Source organism: Aphelocoma coerulescens, chromosome 5 (assembly GCF_041296385.1).
Source record: "Aphelocoma coerulescens isolate FSJ_1873_10779 chromosome 5, UR_Acoe_1.0, whole genome shotgun sequence".
Lineage (NCBI taxonomy): Eukaryota > Metazoa > Chordata > Aves > Passeriformes > Corvidae > Aphelocoma > Aphelocoma coerulescens.
Window position 1 is genome coordinate 40,240,771 of NC_091019.1, and position 20,545 is coordinate 40,261,315.

Consider the following 20,545-nt stretch of genomic DNA (forward strand, 5'->3'; position numbering starts at 1 on the left):
TGAACACACAGTTAGTCACTGAAACCATACGCAGAAAAAGAGACTATGTAATATGTTAAATCTGTGATATGCAGCACAATATATAACAATATGTATATATTCCTGTTTGCTTAAACAAACTAAAGTTACATATGCATTTTTTCTTGATACTAAATGACCACAAGGAATTTACTTTTTTTTAATCTAAACCTGTATATTTTTTTTTTAGTATGTCACATATTTTAACTCTTCATTTAACACTGCTTGAACTTGCTCATCTTTCACTATTTTGAAGATAAGCTGTTCCTAAGTAAAACATGTTGCATGACAGGACACTTTAAATCACAATGTTTGGAATTAATTTAACATTCAATGTTAACTGAGGCACTTATAAAAAAAGAATGTGTTCATACAAAGCCATAATATATAAGATAAGAAAAGGAATCCAAACTTCACAACACTCAGTGGCTGGTTCGAAGGAGCCTCCAACAGCAAAAATGTAACTATCAAATTTGGCGCTGAAATATTTTAGGATATTGGAAGCTGGACCTACAGATAATACTTTGCAGTTAAATATTGTAAATATTAATAAAGCAAGAGTAGGCAATATGTTTAGAGCCTAATCATCAGATGTTTGTTTTCCAGATACTAAATAAAAGCATTATAACTAATTAGAGATGTAAATATTTACATATTTTTCAGAATGCTTAAATGTTTGCAAGAGTAAGAAGTGATAGAAGGACGCTAATGACAGGAAAACTAAAACAGGAAGAAGGAAAAAACTACGAAAGCAGAACAGAGCAACTACCACATTATGAAGAAAAAAATTTGAGTTTTAACTGAAATATTTAAGTTCATGGTGATGCCATTGTTTAGGAAGTAATGGTATGTATTAATTTAAGTTTTCCCTCAAAATAAATAACTAAGTGGATGGACCTGGATATTTGAAGTAGCAACAGTTTCACGGAGTTCAAAATAACATGACAGGCTGAAATAAATTGGTTGAGGTAGTGTATTATTTTATTTTAGAAAGCATTTAAGTGGGACAGTATTTAAAATGTTACTTGTGATAGTTAACAAAGAAACCTTGTCATATTTACACTGATCTTTAAAAAAGTAACACAACCCCGAGATCTGATGGACTGTATCCTTAAATGCCCATTTAAGGAAAGAACATCTGTACTAAAATCAGTGACATACTGTGAAAAAAATACTGCTACTACAGTTATGAGCATCTTTGACTGATTTAAGTTACAAAACATACAAAATATACAAAAAACTTATGAAAGTTGTCTTCATATGGCAAAACTCAGAACATACTTTGAAAGATGAAACTAGGATTATGTTTTATTTCGTCCTTCCCACTTCCTCATCTGAGACATGAGTTTTCTGGTAGCAATGGGATTGCTGCAGTTAAACCAGCTGTCACAAGTGTGTACAAACTCCTAAAATGCTCTGCCTCACTTTGCTATGGGTTCATTTAAACTGCAATAAAAAACATTCAAACTGCTCTATGAAAAGTGTGGTGGGTCAATTTGATTTTTAAAATAGACCTTAAAATTGGGTAACTACTTGAGAAAGTGCTAGAGATAGAACACCCGGGAAAGTAATCTTTGGAAACAATGACTTGGAATTTCAATGGAAAAGCCAGTTCAATGCAGTAGGTTTCAGTAGTCTGCCATGGGTAAATCTTTGACTGCATGAATTACAGTATCAAACTATCTTGCCTTTTATATACAATAGTAAGACTGATACTAGAACCAGAACTTTCTATATCACTATGTATTTGAACGGATGTTGCAAACGAAGTCAAAAACTCTGCTTCAGGTTCTATGAGACATCTTACACCAAGAGATCTGCCTGTGTGCCTAAATGAAAAGATGATCAAGAAACTGATCAAATAACAACAACTTCAAAGGGGAACAACACCAAGCAACTAAAATGGTACTAAAAATAGACAGTTATTACAAAAAATAAAAGTAACAGCTTGTTCGGCTTCAACTTCCAACGAGAAATAAGACTGAGTTTTAAAAATAAAGGTGACTAATCCTTTGATATTAGTTTTTAGGAAATAATGCTTTCTAATCCTTGGTACCTTCAAAATCAAGACTGGAGGATTATTTTCCTGGAAGATGTACCATTACTTTAATTTCCGTAGATCTTTATATGCTCTTTGCTCACGAAGATGTTTACTGAAGTATGACTTCATTGTCACAATGACATAAAATGCTCAAAAAACATGATCTAATGGCAGTTTGGGGCTTACAATTTAAGACTTACAGTATGTAACTACAAAATTGCCCTTATCACAGTTCAGAAATTAAGACAGTCAATTTCCCATTTAAAGGCAGATATTGATTACTTGAGTCACTATTCTTTCTCCTCTAAAAATTTTATCCTTCTTTCAATCTCCTCTTTCGAAACATGTGGGTTGCAGAAGTTTCTGACTTAATATATTTTGTTTCACATCAAATTACTAACAAGAAGTTGGGCTATTAGAAAATATTTCAGGGGGTTTTTTTATTTTACTAATCCAAACCATATTAGCAACAACATCTAAAAATCTCAGTCAGAAAAATAAAAGTACTAATTGTCCATTTTTCAAGTACACTGAAGAAACTAATTTAACTTAGGTACAAAAAGTTTGAAGGTCTTAATAAGAAACAAATAGGAAAAAAAGAATCTGTATTTGAAAGCAGATTTAATCCAGGTATAGAAACACTCAGAATCCTAGCCTTTCTAATCTAAGAAAGAAAATATTCTCCTCTTAGTTTTGAAATCAAAAACAAAACCTGAAACAAATATAACTACAATTGTACTTGAAAGCTTCACCATACAATAGATCATTTTCTAAGCATCAATGTTTGATCATCACATTCATCCACACATCCACACCATTTTAGTAGGTATTACAAAACTCTTAGGTACTATAATGAGCAAGTATTCCCTTATTTCTAAATGCTTTTTTTAGTGTCTTACCCCACTCTGTTCCATCTCCTGAACTTCGAGCTTCTCCAGCTCCCTCACCATCTTCAGCTGTTACTAAAAAGTCAAATTCTTTCAAAGCTTCTTCAGTATCAGGGTCATCTGTAAGGTCAGCAGCTAAACCTTCATTACCAATCTGCAAGAAGATAAATATTTTCCTGCATTTGAATCATAAACAGATTTTATAGTTATTCAGGTTAGAAAATATATATGCTAGTCTCACTGAGTAATTTGTTGCAAGGGAAAAACATTTTTCAATTTAAAATGCAGAAAAAGAAACTTAGAGCTTATCAAAACAAAAAAGAGAGCAGGGCAGGCTAGTGAACACTAGGAAATAAGAAGAACATTGACACTAGCTTTAGCAACAAAAATCCCATCCACTCTAGACTTCACTATTTTAACATATAACAATTAGAAAACTTTGTTGATTTTCTTGCGCTATTGATAGCTCTGGAGAGAAGGCTTACAAATTATGCTTTCTACTGGTCCAGAAGCCTTTCTTTCTTTTTGCTTTCCAGTTCTACTTCAGTGTCAAGCATAAATTTGGAACATAGAGCATTTTAGGAAAACTGTCTTTTTCTAACCACACCTTCACTTTAAACAAAGCAAAAAAACCCACTAGCAAGACATCGGTGAAATTATTTCATTCTTCAGGTGAAGAAAATTTCCACATGAGGTTATTTGCACAATGTTCTTAGTTTTGCAGAAAGATACAATTTTTATAAAGATAACTATAAATGATGCTTTTGCTTCCTATAAAAAAAAAACCAAGCTTTGTCAAAAGACAAAAAATGAGTGTAAGATCTTCATATATGCTTACAGATTTACTTGATAATCGTTTTATCAGACTATCTGATGCCTTAGAAAAAAAGGATTCAACTCAGTGCTTGACTAATCTGTTTACCAGAAGTCCAAGGTATGGTGGAAACCCCTTCCTGACAAATTAGTTTGGGAGATTTAACACTTGCATCAAGCCAAGCTAATGCCGTCAGCTAGTCAAGAAAATCCAATGCAACCAGAGGGTCATCATGCAATAGAATATTGTTCTGAGCAGAAAGTAACAAAACTCTTAGTACAATATTCATAAATCAGTATCTCTAAATAAAGAAACCCCAAATATGAGGATTCAGTACCGGAGAAAGAACTAAAATGGGACAGGTAAACACTGTCTATCCTACCTAGGAAGCTGCCCACAGAATGGAACACTAAAAGACACAAACAGAACACAACTTAATAGAGCCTTAAACAAAAGGTTATTTGAGACAAGTCTCTGCTACGTTCTTAATATATTTAGTAATAAACTGCCCAAAAGGAAGAATTAAACATGTATTTGATACAGAAGCAATTTTTTTTTCACATTACGTAACTTCATTTCCCCTAAGGAATTGCTCCTACCTTATTCAAAATTCAGAAAGGATGCACGTTGTACTGTGCTAAATTTGCCTAGGACTCAAAGTATGCAGAGAAGATGAGATGGCCAATTTATCAATTAATCCAAATTTGTAAACAGCTTGGTTGGTTGTTTTCAAGTTTGCAATGTAATGTATTAAGTATACCACCAAATTTATAAGTAACGCATCTGTTTATTATCCATTCAGATAACAAAAGTGCAACAAACACTTTAACATTACAAATTTATATCGTCTCCAGAGAAAAAATTCCCTTTTTAAAGGGAATTTTAGATCTATTAAAAAAAAAATTTTAAAGATCTTTTACCTTGTGTTTCTTATTTATCCGATGCTTTTCTTTTCCTTCTGCAATATCTTCTATCATGTCATTCTCCTCTTCTTCATCACTATCATCTGCATTTTCTAAGAAATTGAATGTTTCAAGAACATCACCAGAATTCCTACATAGATAAAAACATTAAGAGAGAATCCATTTTACTTTCTGAAGGTTTAGAAGATTAACCAGATTAAACAAAAATTGCTAGCTGACAGCTTAAGAGCTTTAAAACTAGCAAAACAAGAAATCACTGAATGAGAAGTTTCTACATGTAAGTCCTTATTAGAAAAGCACCACACAACAGACTCTTTCCTAAAAATAACAACTCCAAAGTGATTATATTACATAATTCAACATTAACACACCATTTTCCTGTATATAATGTTAGTATAACATACATATATGTATGCAATAGGTGCATACATTCTTAATGCAAAATCAATTTCTGTTAAGTTCATAATCATTTGTTGTCAGCTACATTCACAGGTGTTCAGACACACTCCAGCTGGAAGTTTAATTTGAACTGAGCAGTACATACCAATGACTAAGCAAAAGAAACCTTATGCATTTCTTATCTCTTCACTTACCTTTTGATTTCCTGTCCCTTTTGTTTTGATGAAGGAGATTCACCCCCATTCAGGATCTGTTCTAAGTTCTTTGTCTCTACTGAACCGTTTGGTTCTGAATTGGAGAGCCCAAGCAAAGACCTTACCCGCTGGGAGCGTACATCCAATATTGTATCTGTATAACCTACTTCCTGAAGATACCTGGATGTGTTAAGAGAAGAAAGAAAGAGGAAAGGATACTTGATGAAAAAGGAAACTTAGTATTCACTGTTAAAAATTAATGCCACTGTTGTATCACTTATGGAAAAATAAGCTTTGCTATCCATCTCATATGGAAAACCTTATTCTACACTGCTTAAAGCTCAGGACTACAAAGTCCTGAAAAACAAATCGCTATTTGCCCACCTCAGTGACTCTGTTTCATAGAGCTCCTCAAACTGCAGGGAAAAGTATGAATACACCAATATCCAACAATGCCACTTACTGTCGCAGTAACTGTCTGCCTTGCTTCCAGGTCAATTGGCTATTCTGAGGTACTGCAGGAACCTCTGTATCTTTGGTATCTTCTGAAAGACATGGTGTCATAGTTAACATCTAACTTATACTGCTTTTAGACACAAACAGAAATTCCCATCAAGTCAGAAATATGCATCATGATCGCTAGTTTCAACTGGGTATAAATGTACCCAAAATGTGGTACTTGTAACACAGAAGGTGGGGAAAAAAAGGGAGGGGGTGGCATATGTATCTGTAGACCACAATTTTAAGGCACATTATACAAATACAGGCTCAAAGACTTCCCAAATACCAACATTTCAAAAGAAGCCAAATGCAATTCTTCTTATTAAAGAGCACAGCATTGTTAGGACAAATGCTTTCTTTTATCTGCAATACTTTGAAGAGCAAAACTGGTATTATCAACTTGATATTTACGACAGCAAAATCAGATGCACTCCAGAAAAGCAGTAAGGATAGCCTATTTTTTACTTCCTTGGAGTTTTTCCCATGATTTAAGACAAAAACATTCAGAGCTCCTTCAAAAAAAAAAAAACCAAGTCAATTAATTTTGATTTTCAGATTTAAAAATATTTACCCCATGCCAAAACTTTCCTACATATATTCCCTACAACACACCTAAGAGAGGGGTGGGGAGAAGATGGAAAGCTGCAATGAATTTAACAGACAAAAATCTATTGCAAAAGTTACCTGATTCAAAAGTTGGCATTTTCAAGTCACCTTGGTTCAGTTCTGTGCCATATTTTAATTTATGATATTTTGCCCTGAAAAAGTATGCAGATGTTTATCAAATTAGCATACCAGACTTCAATAAACTCAAAATATTTAACTATTCCCATTTAAAGCAACCATGCCAACGTAGTACAATTAATCCATCTAAAACTGTTGTGATAATTATTGCATCAAACAATTATTTCTAGTCTTTCAAGAACAGTTTTGAGACAGTATTTTGACAATTATCCACAATTAACAAGTAACTTACAGACAAGAGTTTAGTATGTTCTCCAAGAATGTGGGTTTTTTCCTGTGTATCAGCTAGTAAGAGAACCTTTCAAAAACTAGCAGGTTCAAGAATTTAGCAGAAATAATTTTTCCGGTTGTACCACTACCATAGGTAGCCAATCACACTACAACAAATGAACCTCTTATTTGGGGTTCCTGCCTATCTGCCACTTTCGATTTCCACTTTGATTTGTCTCCTGCTCTGTTTTTGCTTATGACACGTATCCCTCTGAAGAACCACGTGAGAGTGGTAGTTTCTCTCATCAGCTGTATTCTCTTACAGATTTTCTCCTCCTCATTGACTGGAGGCTTAGCTTCCAATTTCTACTTAGTCCACCTGTGCAAATGCGCCTCAGTCCTTCCCATCTTTTGACCTCTGATACCCTAACTCTAATCTCTCCTTCTCCCTCTGATATCCTAAGGCCTGAACAGCAGGCCTAAGCCTGAGCTGACTTACAAGATGAACCTTGAGCATGATGCAATTAATACCATCAAGGTTCTTTATTTAAAAATAGATGATCAAAATACTTATATCAGTTGTTCTTAATGCCAAACTGGCTGTTGTAGAGATGTTTGTATAATCTTGTGTAATGTATATTAAGAGATTCTCCCAACTAATATCCCTAAAGGCTTGTTAGTAAGAGAACTCCTCCCAACCCTTATCTCTAGAGACTTGTTAGTGGAATATTTTAGGCAAAAACCCTCCCAGCCATGGCCTGTGCTCTGGCCCTGGCCGGATGGGAAGTGCGCCATGAGAACCAGACGTTTTCTGCACAAAAAGTTAACAAGTCATTTGGACCTGTTGATTTGGCCCTTTAAAAGCTGGACCCCTTTCTGAGTGAAGCTGAGACCTCACCTATGAGTGGACGCACCGGGTAGGATTTTCCCAGTTACCAGGAAGGGTTCTCCAGGTCCTCGCTGCGAAACAAGAGCTCCCCAGCGCTTGTGGACTCTGGATGATGGTGAAGTATTTAAGCAATTCGTGATGTATCTTTCTCAATCACTATTCTTTCTCTCATTTAGTAATGATTAGATGTATTCCCTTGCTTGTTTTTGTTTGTTGCTAAAGTCGAATGAGTAATAATATCAAATGTATGCTCTTCCTTCTGTGTTGCCTCAGTATCAATAGTAAAACAAGATCATTCTTTCCTTTGGTGTCTGTGTCCATTCTATCATCCCCATTGATTGTCAAAACATCATCACTTTCTAAAATATCCATCTTGTTGTTACTATTTCCATGGAAGTATGCATGAGCCCTCAAAATCTTATTCTTTATCCAAGTTGGCTATCAAAATACCTTCAGCTTCCATAACAACCAGGAACCTCATCTGAAGTACCTATTAACTAGGTCCTGGAGTTCTAAAATTTTATCATTGATCTTTCAGAGTTTGACTATTGCCCCATAGATCCTTTACAAAAAAATACTCGAAACCTCAAGGTAAAGAACTCTAGGTGTTCTGCAGTAGAGCCAAGGTGAAAAAATCTGTAAAAACATTACCAGCCGTATTTTAAAGAAGCCTCTAAGAAATACAGTTGTCTATTTTTGTAAATGAAACATTTGACCGAAGGTTTAAGAATAACTGAACAACACCTAGCTCCCATCAATGGTAAAGACTGTTCCTGAATATGAAACTTCTCAAGTAAAGACACATAATGGAACATGTGCTGGTCAAAATCAAGGATTTAAAAAAAAACCTTCTCAAATGCCTGAGCCACTATTGCAAGTGTTTTCAAACTGAAAGTACAGGTACATCTCAAATAGTGCCTTATATATTTGATGGCAAGGATTTTCTTCTAGATTACACACATTTCTGCTAAAATTGCAATTAAGACGTCTCATTAACAAACTGTCAGTAGATGGCGCTATTGACCCTTTTTAGTAAGACAAAATCCCTCATTTCATGGCAATCATATTGCAACTGAAAAATTATAAAGCTCCTGTCGACTTTTGTGTGACCTGAATCTGACTGCCAACTAAACAGAATCATATTTTTTAACTATTTATGAATTATGTTCATAGCTCATCCATGCACTAGTAAGCCTGTCTACCTCAGGTGCTCTCTTTAAACTGAGAGACGAGGCTCCGTGCCACATTAATAGGGCAGTGCTCCACCAAGCTTTCCAGATATGAAAAGTACAGTGAGAGACTGGAGAAAATTATTATTGGCTCAAGACAACTGAAGTGTGTCTGGTTAACTTGAAGTTGGACATGTTTGAGTTTGCTAAGTCAATGCCTTGTGAAATGCTTTGATTGAATGTTTGGTTTAAAATTTGTCCTTACTTTCTAAATTTTGCCAGTAAAAGTTTGTTGTTTAATCTCCTGAGAACATCATCCCGTTTTCCCATGGACCTGCCTCAGGGTATAAATAAACCTAAACCCCTTTAAGAAACTTGTCAAGCTAGTGTGGGGCTGGAAGTACATACTACAATTTACATGCCCTATAAAGTACTGTCCATTTGGGGGGATAAAAAACCCCAACCAAACCTAAACAACCAAAATGAAAATAATTCAAGTTAAACAAAGTTGACAAAATATTTTTTGCTCAATTCGTAAGTGAAGCCAATAGAGCACTACAATTGAAAAGCCAACCTAAATTTGTTCAATTTAGAGCTGTGACACTATTTAGGAGCAGTTGTTCCACTTTGGAGTTACAATTTCAAAACATTTAATTAAAATTCTGCTTTAATTGTTCATTAGAGCAGATAATGATGTATCTGATCTAGAATTATACCAATGACTAGCCACTATAAATAAGCCAAAATATTGCTGCATGCAATGAGACCAGTTGTCTTTCACATCACAACTTCAATTTCACAGCAAAAATTAATCTTACTAAATTCCAATCAACTACATATTCGCACATCTATTTCTTTCCCTGTTGGGGTAATTACTATATATCTTAAAAAACACTAACAAGCTACAGTGTTGTTGACAAGTCAGTGACAATACTCCTCCACACCACAGAGTAATTGAATTCTACAAGGGGCAACTTTTCAATCCTTGGAGTATTGACTTATCTAAGGCTAGGTTTCTGAGAGTGAAAAAGAGTAGAAGCAACAACACCCTAACTTGATTTAGCTTCTTCCTGCTTTTTAACCAATGAATGCCACCGCTCAGTTGCAACGGTGTAAGTTAGCTCCAGTCCAAAGCCCATGAAGCTAAAATAGAGCCACAGCTTCATGATTTCAGCAAGTCTCATTAATTTAAGCCCAACGCTATAGTAATGAAGCTTGGAGTAGAGTGGCTCAGAGTACACAACCGACAGCATCTGGCTGGGTCTGCAAAGCACCATAAAAGAATACACACTAGATACAAAGAAACCCCGTGCATATAACTGCATAGGACCTAATCTTATTACTGAAAAAAGTATCCAGAAATATCAAAGCATTTAAGGACACTAAAATAATAACATTTTACTTGTCTAAAACATTATTACATATACTTAGAGATAAATACTATAAATATTAAACTACTTTGTAACAACTACTGCATTTTATTTAATCTTACATGCTGATGTTCTGCTTCATAACCTTCTTCTGAGAAATCACAACAGTTGTTGTCTGAGTGAGTTTGTTCCTGACTCCTTCTAATCGGTATTGCACTACATGAAACTTTTTGATGGCACAAGGGAGTTAGCAACATGAAAAGGAGAAAGAGGGTGGGGGGAATCAGATGCAACACTGAAATTTGCAGTCAACAATCTTCAGGTCTGATATTCTCAGAATTCATTTTGCTTTGGAGCTGGTGTATTTTCTTTAGTTGTGATTCTTCACTCAGGGGAACAATGACAAAAAAATAACAACATGCATTACCCTGAACACTGAGTGCAACAAGCAAGAAACCAACATAGTATCATTCTTGGATGATTTACTGGCAAGTCAGTACCTGCTTGCTTTCAATTACTCAATCCATCATACTTTCACAGTTAGATCCCCTCAAACTACTGGGTATTCGTAGCTTCCTTGTTGCCTCCCACACATTCACCAGTCAACTCAAGTTTCAGTTCCCACTTCTAGTAATCTTAATGAGAATTGTGACTGGAACTTAAGCCAGGATCTTTGTCTTGAAAACTATGCAGTGTTGGATTGTACCCACTAGCCGTAAGAACTAATGCAAACGGTATGTTCCTCCTGTTATTCTTCTGGTGTACGTGTCTACAAGTTTCTTGCCCATCAGATGAATTTTAGAATTTCATAGGGAGACTATAAACGCAGGTTCATTTTGTGAAAGGAATGAGGTTTCACCAAAGCCATTCAACTTCAAACATCCTGTTATAGGATGGCTTCACACTCCAGCTGAAATTAAGTGCCTCTGATTTATCTCAATAAGCAGGGAATTCTCATTGCCTTATGGTGTACATTTGCAAAAAGTCCCCGTGCAGCACACAGTTCATTACTGCCAAAATAAGCAAAATCTTTTCCTCCAGAAAGTTACTTACATGCAAGACACCTGCATCTGCCATAATAGCATATAATTTCTTTGATATGCTCAATGTTCTTTACACCCCAAGACCCTGCATACATTTCATCTGCCTTGAACCCACAGTGACTTGCACATTACCTCTAGGATATGACAATGAAACTTAGTCTTACACTGTCTGGAAAACTTGAGTTACTTTCCATTAAAAGGGCTCAATGAAGCAATAGATCCTTTCTGCCTATTATTTCACCAGAAAATATATGATGTGCTGATATGGTTTTCTGTATGAATATACACTGTTTTCTGAAGCACCTCTGTACTGGACACTTCACACAGAAGAACGAAGTCATCTTACCAAAACATTAGGTTTTAATATGAAAACAACTGAAATGTATTTCTGTAGTCCCTTATTCATAAGACTGATTCATAGTGTAAAATATATTTAGACATGCCTGGACAACTAACTTAAAAATATCCAAGTGAAACCTCACTACATTTTGCTACAAAATTTTAAGTTTACTCTGGCAGGAATGGTCCCCCAAAATCAAAATAAACAAAGACTACATATTTTGTTGCCTGATTGTCAAAATGTTTTACCATTGGACTCAGCTACCTTTTAAGAGCAAGATAAAATTAAAAATAAGAACTGAGAGCACTGAAAGTAGAGGGACATGACAAGGTAATTTCCCAAGTGATTTTACAAAATTAACTACCAGTTTTGGTTAAATGGAATAACCAGGCAACAAAAGAACACGTAGGTTTGAAGGGCATTAGTCTGTACAGACTGAATAGAATTTTAATTTTTTTATGCAGTAAATTAATGCTACAGAAAACGTACCTAGTGAGGCTAAATATGCAAGCATCTGCCACATGAAAAAAAAACCAAACAACTTCAAAATGCAAAAACAATTCTTAAAGGATTTTGTTCTGTCACAAAACATAGTTTTCATCATGCAACACATACAAAATAGTTGAAAGGGATCAAGAGAGCAGAATTTTTCATCCTTTCAAGTTTAATACAACCGAAGCACAGATAAAGGTATAGCAATAAGGTAAGAACCCTTTGGGTATGTTCATTCTTACTCAGCATACCATAACTCGAACTCAGAAAAGGTAAACAGTCCCATTTGTCCATTTAAGACAAAAGTCCAAACATTTTGAGAATTATGCAACATTTTATTATAGAAAACACTAAGGTTTGTCAGAAAACACAAGGTGAAGAGGACCAACCTTAATGACACTTTACACAAAATAACACAATCATCTAATAAGGACAGTTCACTTAATGTGAGTGAATTCATCTTAGTCTGTTAAGTTTTCCAGGTCAGAAAAAAAACGAAACAATTTGTATACCTACCTTTCTTGTTTTAATGCATATTCTAACATTTTTATTCTTCTCACTAAATCTTTCTTCAAATTTTCTTGGCCCTTTCTTTCACCTTGTAAAAACGCTATCCGAGCCTGAAAACACACACAAAAAAAAAGCAAAAACATATTTTATTCCATTCTGTACCCAAAACAAAGCAAAAAAGTATGTCTCAGAAGGAAAAAAATAAAAAAGAAGAAAGAAAATGAAAATGAAAAAAACCTGTTTTGCATTAATTATTTCAGCGAGTCATTAACAACAAAAGTATTCCTGCCCTAGACAGAGTATTATTTTCTGTTCAAGATGAACAGGTATTAAAGTCTGTATAGTAACTCTACAAGAAGGCACAAACAGCAATCATATGAAACATTTTCATATATGCACACAATTTTGTCTTTACAGCGTTGTTAGCATAAGGTCTATTATACATTTTCTTCCAAACCCAAAGCCATATTAAATTAGGTACACTGCAATCAGCAATTCAGCGTCTAATGCCACCATACTGAACAGAAATGATTGCATAAATTCAAACACAGAATTCACAAATCCATTATACAGGAAGCAACTATTTCATGGCTTCACATTTTACTTACTACTGAAAACAGCAGAATGTTAGAATATCAAGGGACAATTGGGTTTAGCATGCTGTTCAATATGGAGAAAAATAATGCTATTTTTTTAAAGCACCAGTCATACTACCTTAACTTAGAAAGAAGCAAGGAAGATTGCCTGCTAACCTAGTAGGTGATAATAAATTCAGCAGAACATATAAGCCATCTCAACTAGCACAAGAAATTTATAGTTGAAAAATAAAGGTAGTAAGTTTGTTGAGGAAAAACGTAGTCTCTTCACTACAAAGTGAAAGGACTTGTGTTTTGACTTTTGCAAGCTGAAATTCTAGGAAAGACAAGGGAATCTGCAGATGTGAATAGAAAATTTAAACAATTAATGACATTAGTGGACTGGCCATCATTACAGGAACATCAGTATACAAACTCATTTGTCCTCTCTATGACTTTAAATTGACTGAAATAATTGAATAGCTAATGCAGTACTAGGTTCAATATAAAATTTCTTGGAAAAGGAATTAAGAAAAATAGAATAAGGAAAGTAATGTAGAGACCACATTGCTCTACTGAGCTCAAGAGCAACACCACCATTTCAGTACTAAAGGACGAGGCATGGGGGGGAGGGAGGGAGGAAGTGCTATACTCAGCACCTAATCTATCCTAGAAGATTTTTGTAAAGGGTGTGGTCGAACATTCTCATTGCTAAGTGGTTACAGCCTGAAACAGTCTAACCACGGTGATAACATTCTTGCATCGGTCCTTTCTTGAGTCCAAGTGGTATCACAGTGTAAAGACTTCACACATCAGCCCTGATTTTAGCCACTCTGGCCTTGTGCTCAATGGTGAACCAAATTAAATTATGTTCCTTTACCTTGCATAAGCTAACTACTGATTCAATTAAAATCCTACTGAGAACAAGGCAGTTATGAGTACTTCAGTTAAAAGTCTGTCATGAAAGCACAGTCAACTAACCACTGTCACTTGGTGAGAAACAGTAAGGAACCAAAGTGCATGATAAGAAAGGAGGGTCTGGTGGGTGGGGAGGAAACACCACCAACTCGGCACCAAAAAAACCCAAACATACCCAAACAGAGTCTGTACTGATTGCACAGATATGTCAAAATAAAAGGTAGAGAACAAGAACCAGAATCAGCAAACCCAACAACACCAACCATACTCAACTGCACTTCTGCTAGATTCTAAAAAACACTCCAAAACTGACTAATCAAATAGAAAGTTAACAGCCTTCTGCCGAAAACTACAATTGCACGCAATTTCCACTCCTCTGGTACCTAGGGCAGCAACTGATCAATTTCACAAGACTAACATGCTATCCCAGCTTTCACTAGTCAGTGCACAGTTGTTCCACAGTACACATAAATACCACAGTACACATGAAATAGTTACAAATGTAGGTTTTTAAAAAATATATTACCTGCACATATGCCCAACAGCATACTGCAAACATTTGGAAGTTACCGGCTGCCCACAGAGTCTATTTACAAAAATAAACTCAGAACTACTTTGGTAGTTATCTAATGAACGTCAGGAAAGCTCCAATGCCCTTTGAACTGAAGGCAGTTCTCAACTCTTACCAAAACAAGGTCTTCTGCAAGCGATGGTCTCCCCTTTACTTTTTTTCCACTGGCCAGCAACCTTTCATAACTATTTGACAAATCTTAGCTGCAACTGTTGAGCTTTATTTCAACCTCAGAGAGGAAAACAATGTAATTGTAACCTACACAGAGCAAGGCATCTGCTTACTAAATGCCCACAGCCAAACTTTTCACTTATGGAAATGCTTCTGGAGTACTTGACCAAGCAGAATCAACTCTCCATACTTATAAGGTATTGCCTGGCTCTCTTACTTTTCAACCAGACAATTTAATGAGCTATGTAATCTTGAGAATCAATATACTACAGAAATAATGGTATAAAAAAACAAACAAACAAAAAACCCCAACAAAATAAAACCCCAAGAATTTGCTTTACAAAAAGAGCTTAAAAAACCCCTTTTACATACAATAGTATTTATAACAATCTTTACAGGATCCAATAGGTTGAACAGAAGGGTTAGCACACAAGAACACACTTTGTAGTTGAGGCTCTGGCATTTTTGTCAATATTAGCAGACTTATTTTAGAATTGCTTTCTGTAATTGCTTTATACATGTTTGATTTATTACTTTTTTCTCATTGTAACCATCACATGGCTAAAACATAACAGAAGTTAGCTATGCAGAAGTTAAGAGCTCAATCTTTAGAAACACAGAAAATCAATTTAGATTTGAGGAATACTTAGTCATCAAGACTTTCAATACAAAACCAAGACTCAGATCACCAAAAATCTGCTCTATATATTAATCAGCTTGCTTCCTTCAGTCAAAATGATCTCATAACCTGCACATCCTGAGCTTCCTTCAGTCAAAAATATCCTCTGATGTACTGCATGACCATGAGCCCTATGAATTAACACACCTCCTTTTTTGAAAAGCAGAAAATCTCAGAGTCAATAAAAACAAAGTAAACAGATAGCCCTCAGGGGTGCTGAACTTGGGTTCCATACACAAAGACAATACAACTTCCACAATTATTACATATTCATTTCCTTTGATCTCAGGAGAGATAGATTTGATATGACTTGTAAATATACTGATGATTTAAGACTGTCTAGCACAAAAACTGGGAAACAAAATGGCACACAATTTTGTAATCACCTTTCAACCCCACACTCCATCCTCCCCAGTTACAACAGAATTCTTTCCACTGTCTTAAACCAATTTCTAAGTCCCCAGGCTGATACTAAGAGGACCAACCCTCCTCCTCCTATTTCTGTTCCTTCTACTGTGCTGACTTAGCTGCTTGTGTTGACACACATCAAGTCTACCAAGGAAACCATTCTATTTATTTTTTACTCGGTTCTGAATTACATTAGTTTCCTGATCCTGCTCTGTCTGTATAGCCACGGGAGTAATTCAGGCTGGCACAAGGGATGCAAACAGGATACTGAAGTAACAGCCCCTTTCAGTAACAACATGGTCTTAGATCAGCCTAAACTGACCATGATATCATAACCTGCACATCCAGAGCTCAAGGGTTTCAGACACATGAGCAGAGAGACTAAGAAAGTCAAATGAAGTATAAGTCTTAACTCTCCTGAACTGAAAATTCAATCAAAATGTATTTTTAAAAATGTATTAGCAAGAACATTTCTTAAGGGGGAGAAAAACACATTCTTTTACAAAACATGTAGCAGTTCTGTAAGTAAAAATATGGCCACTCATGTATTAAAAAATCCAGCTGAATTTAGCTGTGCACAGATTCTGTCAGATTTTTCAAAACGGGTAGGGACGAATTATTTCGAATTATTCAAAGCCTAAACAAGGCTTTCATTTTCAGTGCAGGTTCCTTCTCTTCTACCAGCCTGTAAATTTTCGTATTTTCACTATTTTCACAAATCCCTGAGATCCATGTGTTTCTACAAAATTGACATTTAAATAACTCTGGGGTCTCTCTACACCTTGGCCCTCAGCTGCAAGTAAGAGTACCACCACACCAACTTGCTCAGCTTTATTATGAAAGTGAATTCAGGAAGCACTGAGAAGTAGTTAGAGCGACAGATACTTTGTATTTGTGCAAGGATGCATTAAATAATGCCTGAAACTAGGCAAGATGGAATTCAAGGATAAAAAGAATTACTGAATAGCTACTTGAACAGTATGGATCCCAGGACAAAGAATGGTCTGGGGTTAAAAAACTACAGAATGCATGTAAAGAAAGGAACAAATAAAAATTCTAACATGTAATATTCTAGACTTTGTAAACTTAGTATTGTTTTAATAGCATGTTGCATTCCAGACATACATACAATTTGTAGTTGAAAGGGGTTTTATCTTTTAAATAGGAAGTCTGACCATACTCAAAACAGTCAACAGTCCTTCATCGAAACAGTAAGACCTCAAACAAGAAACTGAACTTTCCCTTAAATTATACGAATAATTAAAATCACTTATTACACTGATACTCCACATCCCTAGTATACAATTATACTGTTTGATGAAGTGTAACAGAAGACTTAGTTTACTAAATTACCTGCACATAACTTTAAATTATTAAAAATACTGTATTTCACATATAAACTCATATATCACAGTTTAAAGAAAAAGTTTCCTGGGAAGAAAATGAGGATTTTTTCCACCCCACTTATTTTGAAAGAAACTCCTAAAACTTCAGAATTATTACCTACATTTCATACAGCACCACCCATAGCAGCATTCACATTAAAACTGCACTTTATTGCTTTAAGTGCCCAGAAAAGTCTGACAATCTTCACGCCAATCAAACATATTTCTCTTAGCCATTGAGGAAAAAGAAGGGAAATTATTACAGCTTTTTGGCCAGGTAAAATTGCATGTGTAAACTAAAGGTTATATAATAATTAGGCTATCCATATAGGATTTGACAGTCTTATCTTATTAATAACTCCTGAAATGCAGTATTTTAAATACTTGTTCAGCATCTCAAACATAGTGAAACATATTAAAGGAAAAAAGAGGCATGAAAGAAACCTGGATGGTAAAGCACAGAAGACTGATTTAAAGCCTTCTCTTCCACTGTTGAAACACTAACACTTTCCTGTACAATTCAAACAATCAAATTCTAATGAGTTTACCAATACAGGACCACACTCAGAAAATACTTTCTTTCCATTGCAGTTCTAAACATTGTTAACTCTTAGTCTCTAGAAGATTATTTTGAAAAAATTCTACTACATGTAAAGTAATGCCAGCTATGCACTGCTTGTATTTTGTTTTCCTAAAGTTTATTCAGACTTCTAGAAGGAAGGCAAGAAAGGCCTCCAGTAATTTTGAAAGAAGTGCAATACACTGAAACTACTCAGTGCACACATTAAGCATATGCTTATCCTAGTAGGACACGTCACAGAACTCAAAACAACAGGAACATTTTATCACACAATAATATCAATCTAATCTTGACTTTTAGATGTTTATTATGCTGAAGGTGAAGTAGAACTGTTTTGGAAAACTAAAAAATACTGGGGAGGTGGAAGATTTGACTCCTAACAGTCATTTAAGAGTGAACACACCTGTGCAGCTATTAATGTTCCAGTTCCCATTCACAAAAGGGAAACTCAACATAAGAGAAGCCTTCACCCTCAGTTTTCAACAAATACAGTCTGAAACCTCATCTCCTTCAGAACAACTAAAAGCTGACTATTAGTGCACTCTTATAGATCTGATTATGTTTATGTGTTTATTGTGATTGCAATTAATCCCTAAACTGTCAACTGAGGACTAAAAGAAGAGGCTTTGACTACTATAAATAAAAATAAATCTTTATTTTGTAAATTAAAGTCTCGAGATTCTCTAGCAAGTTGTGCAGTACAATAGATGTCACTGGCAACATCAGGATCATACGTGTTTCAAAGATATATTAGAGACCCTGTAGAACAAAAGGCAATTGGAAGACAAAAAAAAATATAGAAACAGCACGTCATACATTAACAGAAAATCTTTATTTCATAAAATAATCTCAGGTTAAAGATGTGGGGGAAAAAAAATTTAACAACTAGTTAATACCAGTGTACATTTGAACAACATTTGCAAATAAAGAAGGTAATTTTCTGCACAACCTTATGAACAGGCAGTTAACTACGGGGATAGTTAACTTGAACACTTAGAGTAGCAAAGCTACTCTGATGTTTCCCAAAGGTTACATTTTTACAGATATTTTCCATTTGCGCTGATGATCATTTCTTGCTCCCCAATTTATACTTTTTTCAAAGACTCAAGTGATTGCTTTCTGATAGCTTGTTAAAGCAAATCCTAAGCACTAGAAAAGTGACATACTTGAGCAACTGTTGGACAGAGTAGCAGAAACAAGAAACCCAGCTAGCTCTAAGGAGGTTAATGACACAACTGACATATAAGAGGATTTACTCATCCGTAAGTCCCATCAGTCCTGCAGTGGGTATGGGAAAGACCAGGCTTGTAAAACTTTCTCCTTTCCTTAATCTGTCCTTCCTCTTTCCAACTCTCACCACATCACTCACATTCAAAGGTTTCCCTCTTCACTACAGGGCCAAGTACTGTCAAGTTTAATCAGCTTCTTTGACCAACTTACAGAAAATCCAGCCTTCAGTTACATCCTCTTCTGTGCTACAGGGTCAAACTTCTAAGTTACAACTTAAATCCAGCATACAACTGCCTTCATTCTGTCACTCCTCCTTAGAAGTTTTTCATGGAGTAATTTTTTTTCTAGGATTTTTACAGCCACTCTCTTAACCAATGTATTTAGAACAGTACAGTAACAAAACTCATACAATTCATAATTGTGTTTTTAAAGTCTAACAACCCTCTAAACATCATGGATTGTAAACAAAGTAAACCAACTGTCTGTCCATAAACTTGATATCCAGTACAGAGAAGCTAGTGGAAGTGGGGGGGGGGGGGGGGGGGGGAACGGCGGGAAAGACAGACTACATGTCCAGACATAGATGAAGGCACTAAAAACAATGGATTCTCCTCAAGGACTAAAATGTACAAGTCTAAAAATTGGAAACTATAAAACCTTCTTTTGTTAATAATAAATGCAAGTGCCTTAGGAGTTTAACGTTCATTGACCACTCTTGTAGCAAAGTGTTCTTCATGCAAGAACAGACTTCTAAAATTTTGTTTCAGTTAAAAATTTACCAAACACTGAGCACAGTTTAATTTATAAATCAGTTTTCCTTTTCAATTTCAGTCCCAGAGACACTTCTTCAGAAAAGTAAGTTTCTGCCTAGGAATGTGTAAAAGAACTTTCATTTTCCTGAAAGAGCATTCTATTCTGTAACACTCAAATATAATATTAACTTCAGGAAAAATGAAATTAATCTGGTCACTATCATCAACTGACGGTAAAAGAACTACCATACTGCTCCATCACAATGTCAAAATATCAGTCACTGTTTCTATATACCAGCTCTCCTTCTCCCCACAATCAGACATCAGACCCAAGATCCAGCAAATTTTATCTGAAGGCCATTGAACAGGCATTATTTCTTTATTCAACTGACAGTTAACAGGAATGCTTGGAGCCACTACATTACCTAACTAGACACAAATGCTCATTTTGACTTCAAAAAATGCTCACTCATTTTTATCTCCAAGTTATTTTCTTCACCAGTATCAATATAATTCTACTGAGGAATTACAATCTTTCCATTCAAATATCAAATGCCATCACTCAAGATAATCAGACAAGTAAAACATATGCAGCAAAAGTTAATTCTTACTAATTGTAAACACTTACTAGTCTATGAAGTGTCTGAACACTGTATTTCAACCGCCTTTCTTAAGCAGGTTGAATAATCCATGAAACATGTCTGAAAACAAGCTCCAAAGACTTTAAGGCAG

At 35.3% G+C, this 20,545-nt stretch overlaps 1 protein-coding gene across 4 annotated transcripts in view; it reads right to left on the reverse strand.

Moving 5' to 3' along the window:
- STRN3 (striatin 3) overlaps positions 1–20,545 on the reverse strand; it is a 62,539-nt gene that overhangs the window by 30,284 nt on the left and 11,710 nt on the right. For 3 of the 4 annotated variants that reach the window (XM_069017750.1, XM_069017748.1, XM_069017746.1), the window contains exons 2-7: positions 12,551–12,654; positions 6,462–6,535; positions 5,740–5,821; positions 5,277–5,456; positions 4,681–4,813; positions 2,959–3,100 (exon numbers count right to left, since the gene is read on the reverse strand). In XM_069017750.1, the coding sequence (XP_068873851.1) occupies positions 2,959–3,100; positions 4,681–4,813; positions 5,277–5,456; positions 5,740–5,821; positions 6,462–6,535; positions 12,551–12,654 (715 nt within the window). The remainder of the gene's footprint in view (positions 1–2,958; positions 3,101–4,680; positions 4,814–5,276; positions 5,457–5,739; positions 5,822–6,461; positions 6,536–12,550; positions 12,655–20,545) is intronic. The other variant, XM_069017747.1, reaches the window with a different exon arrangement.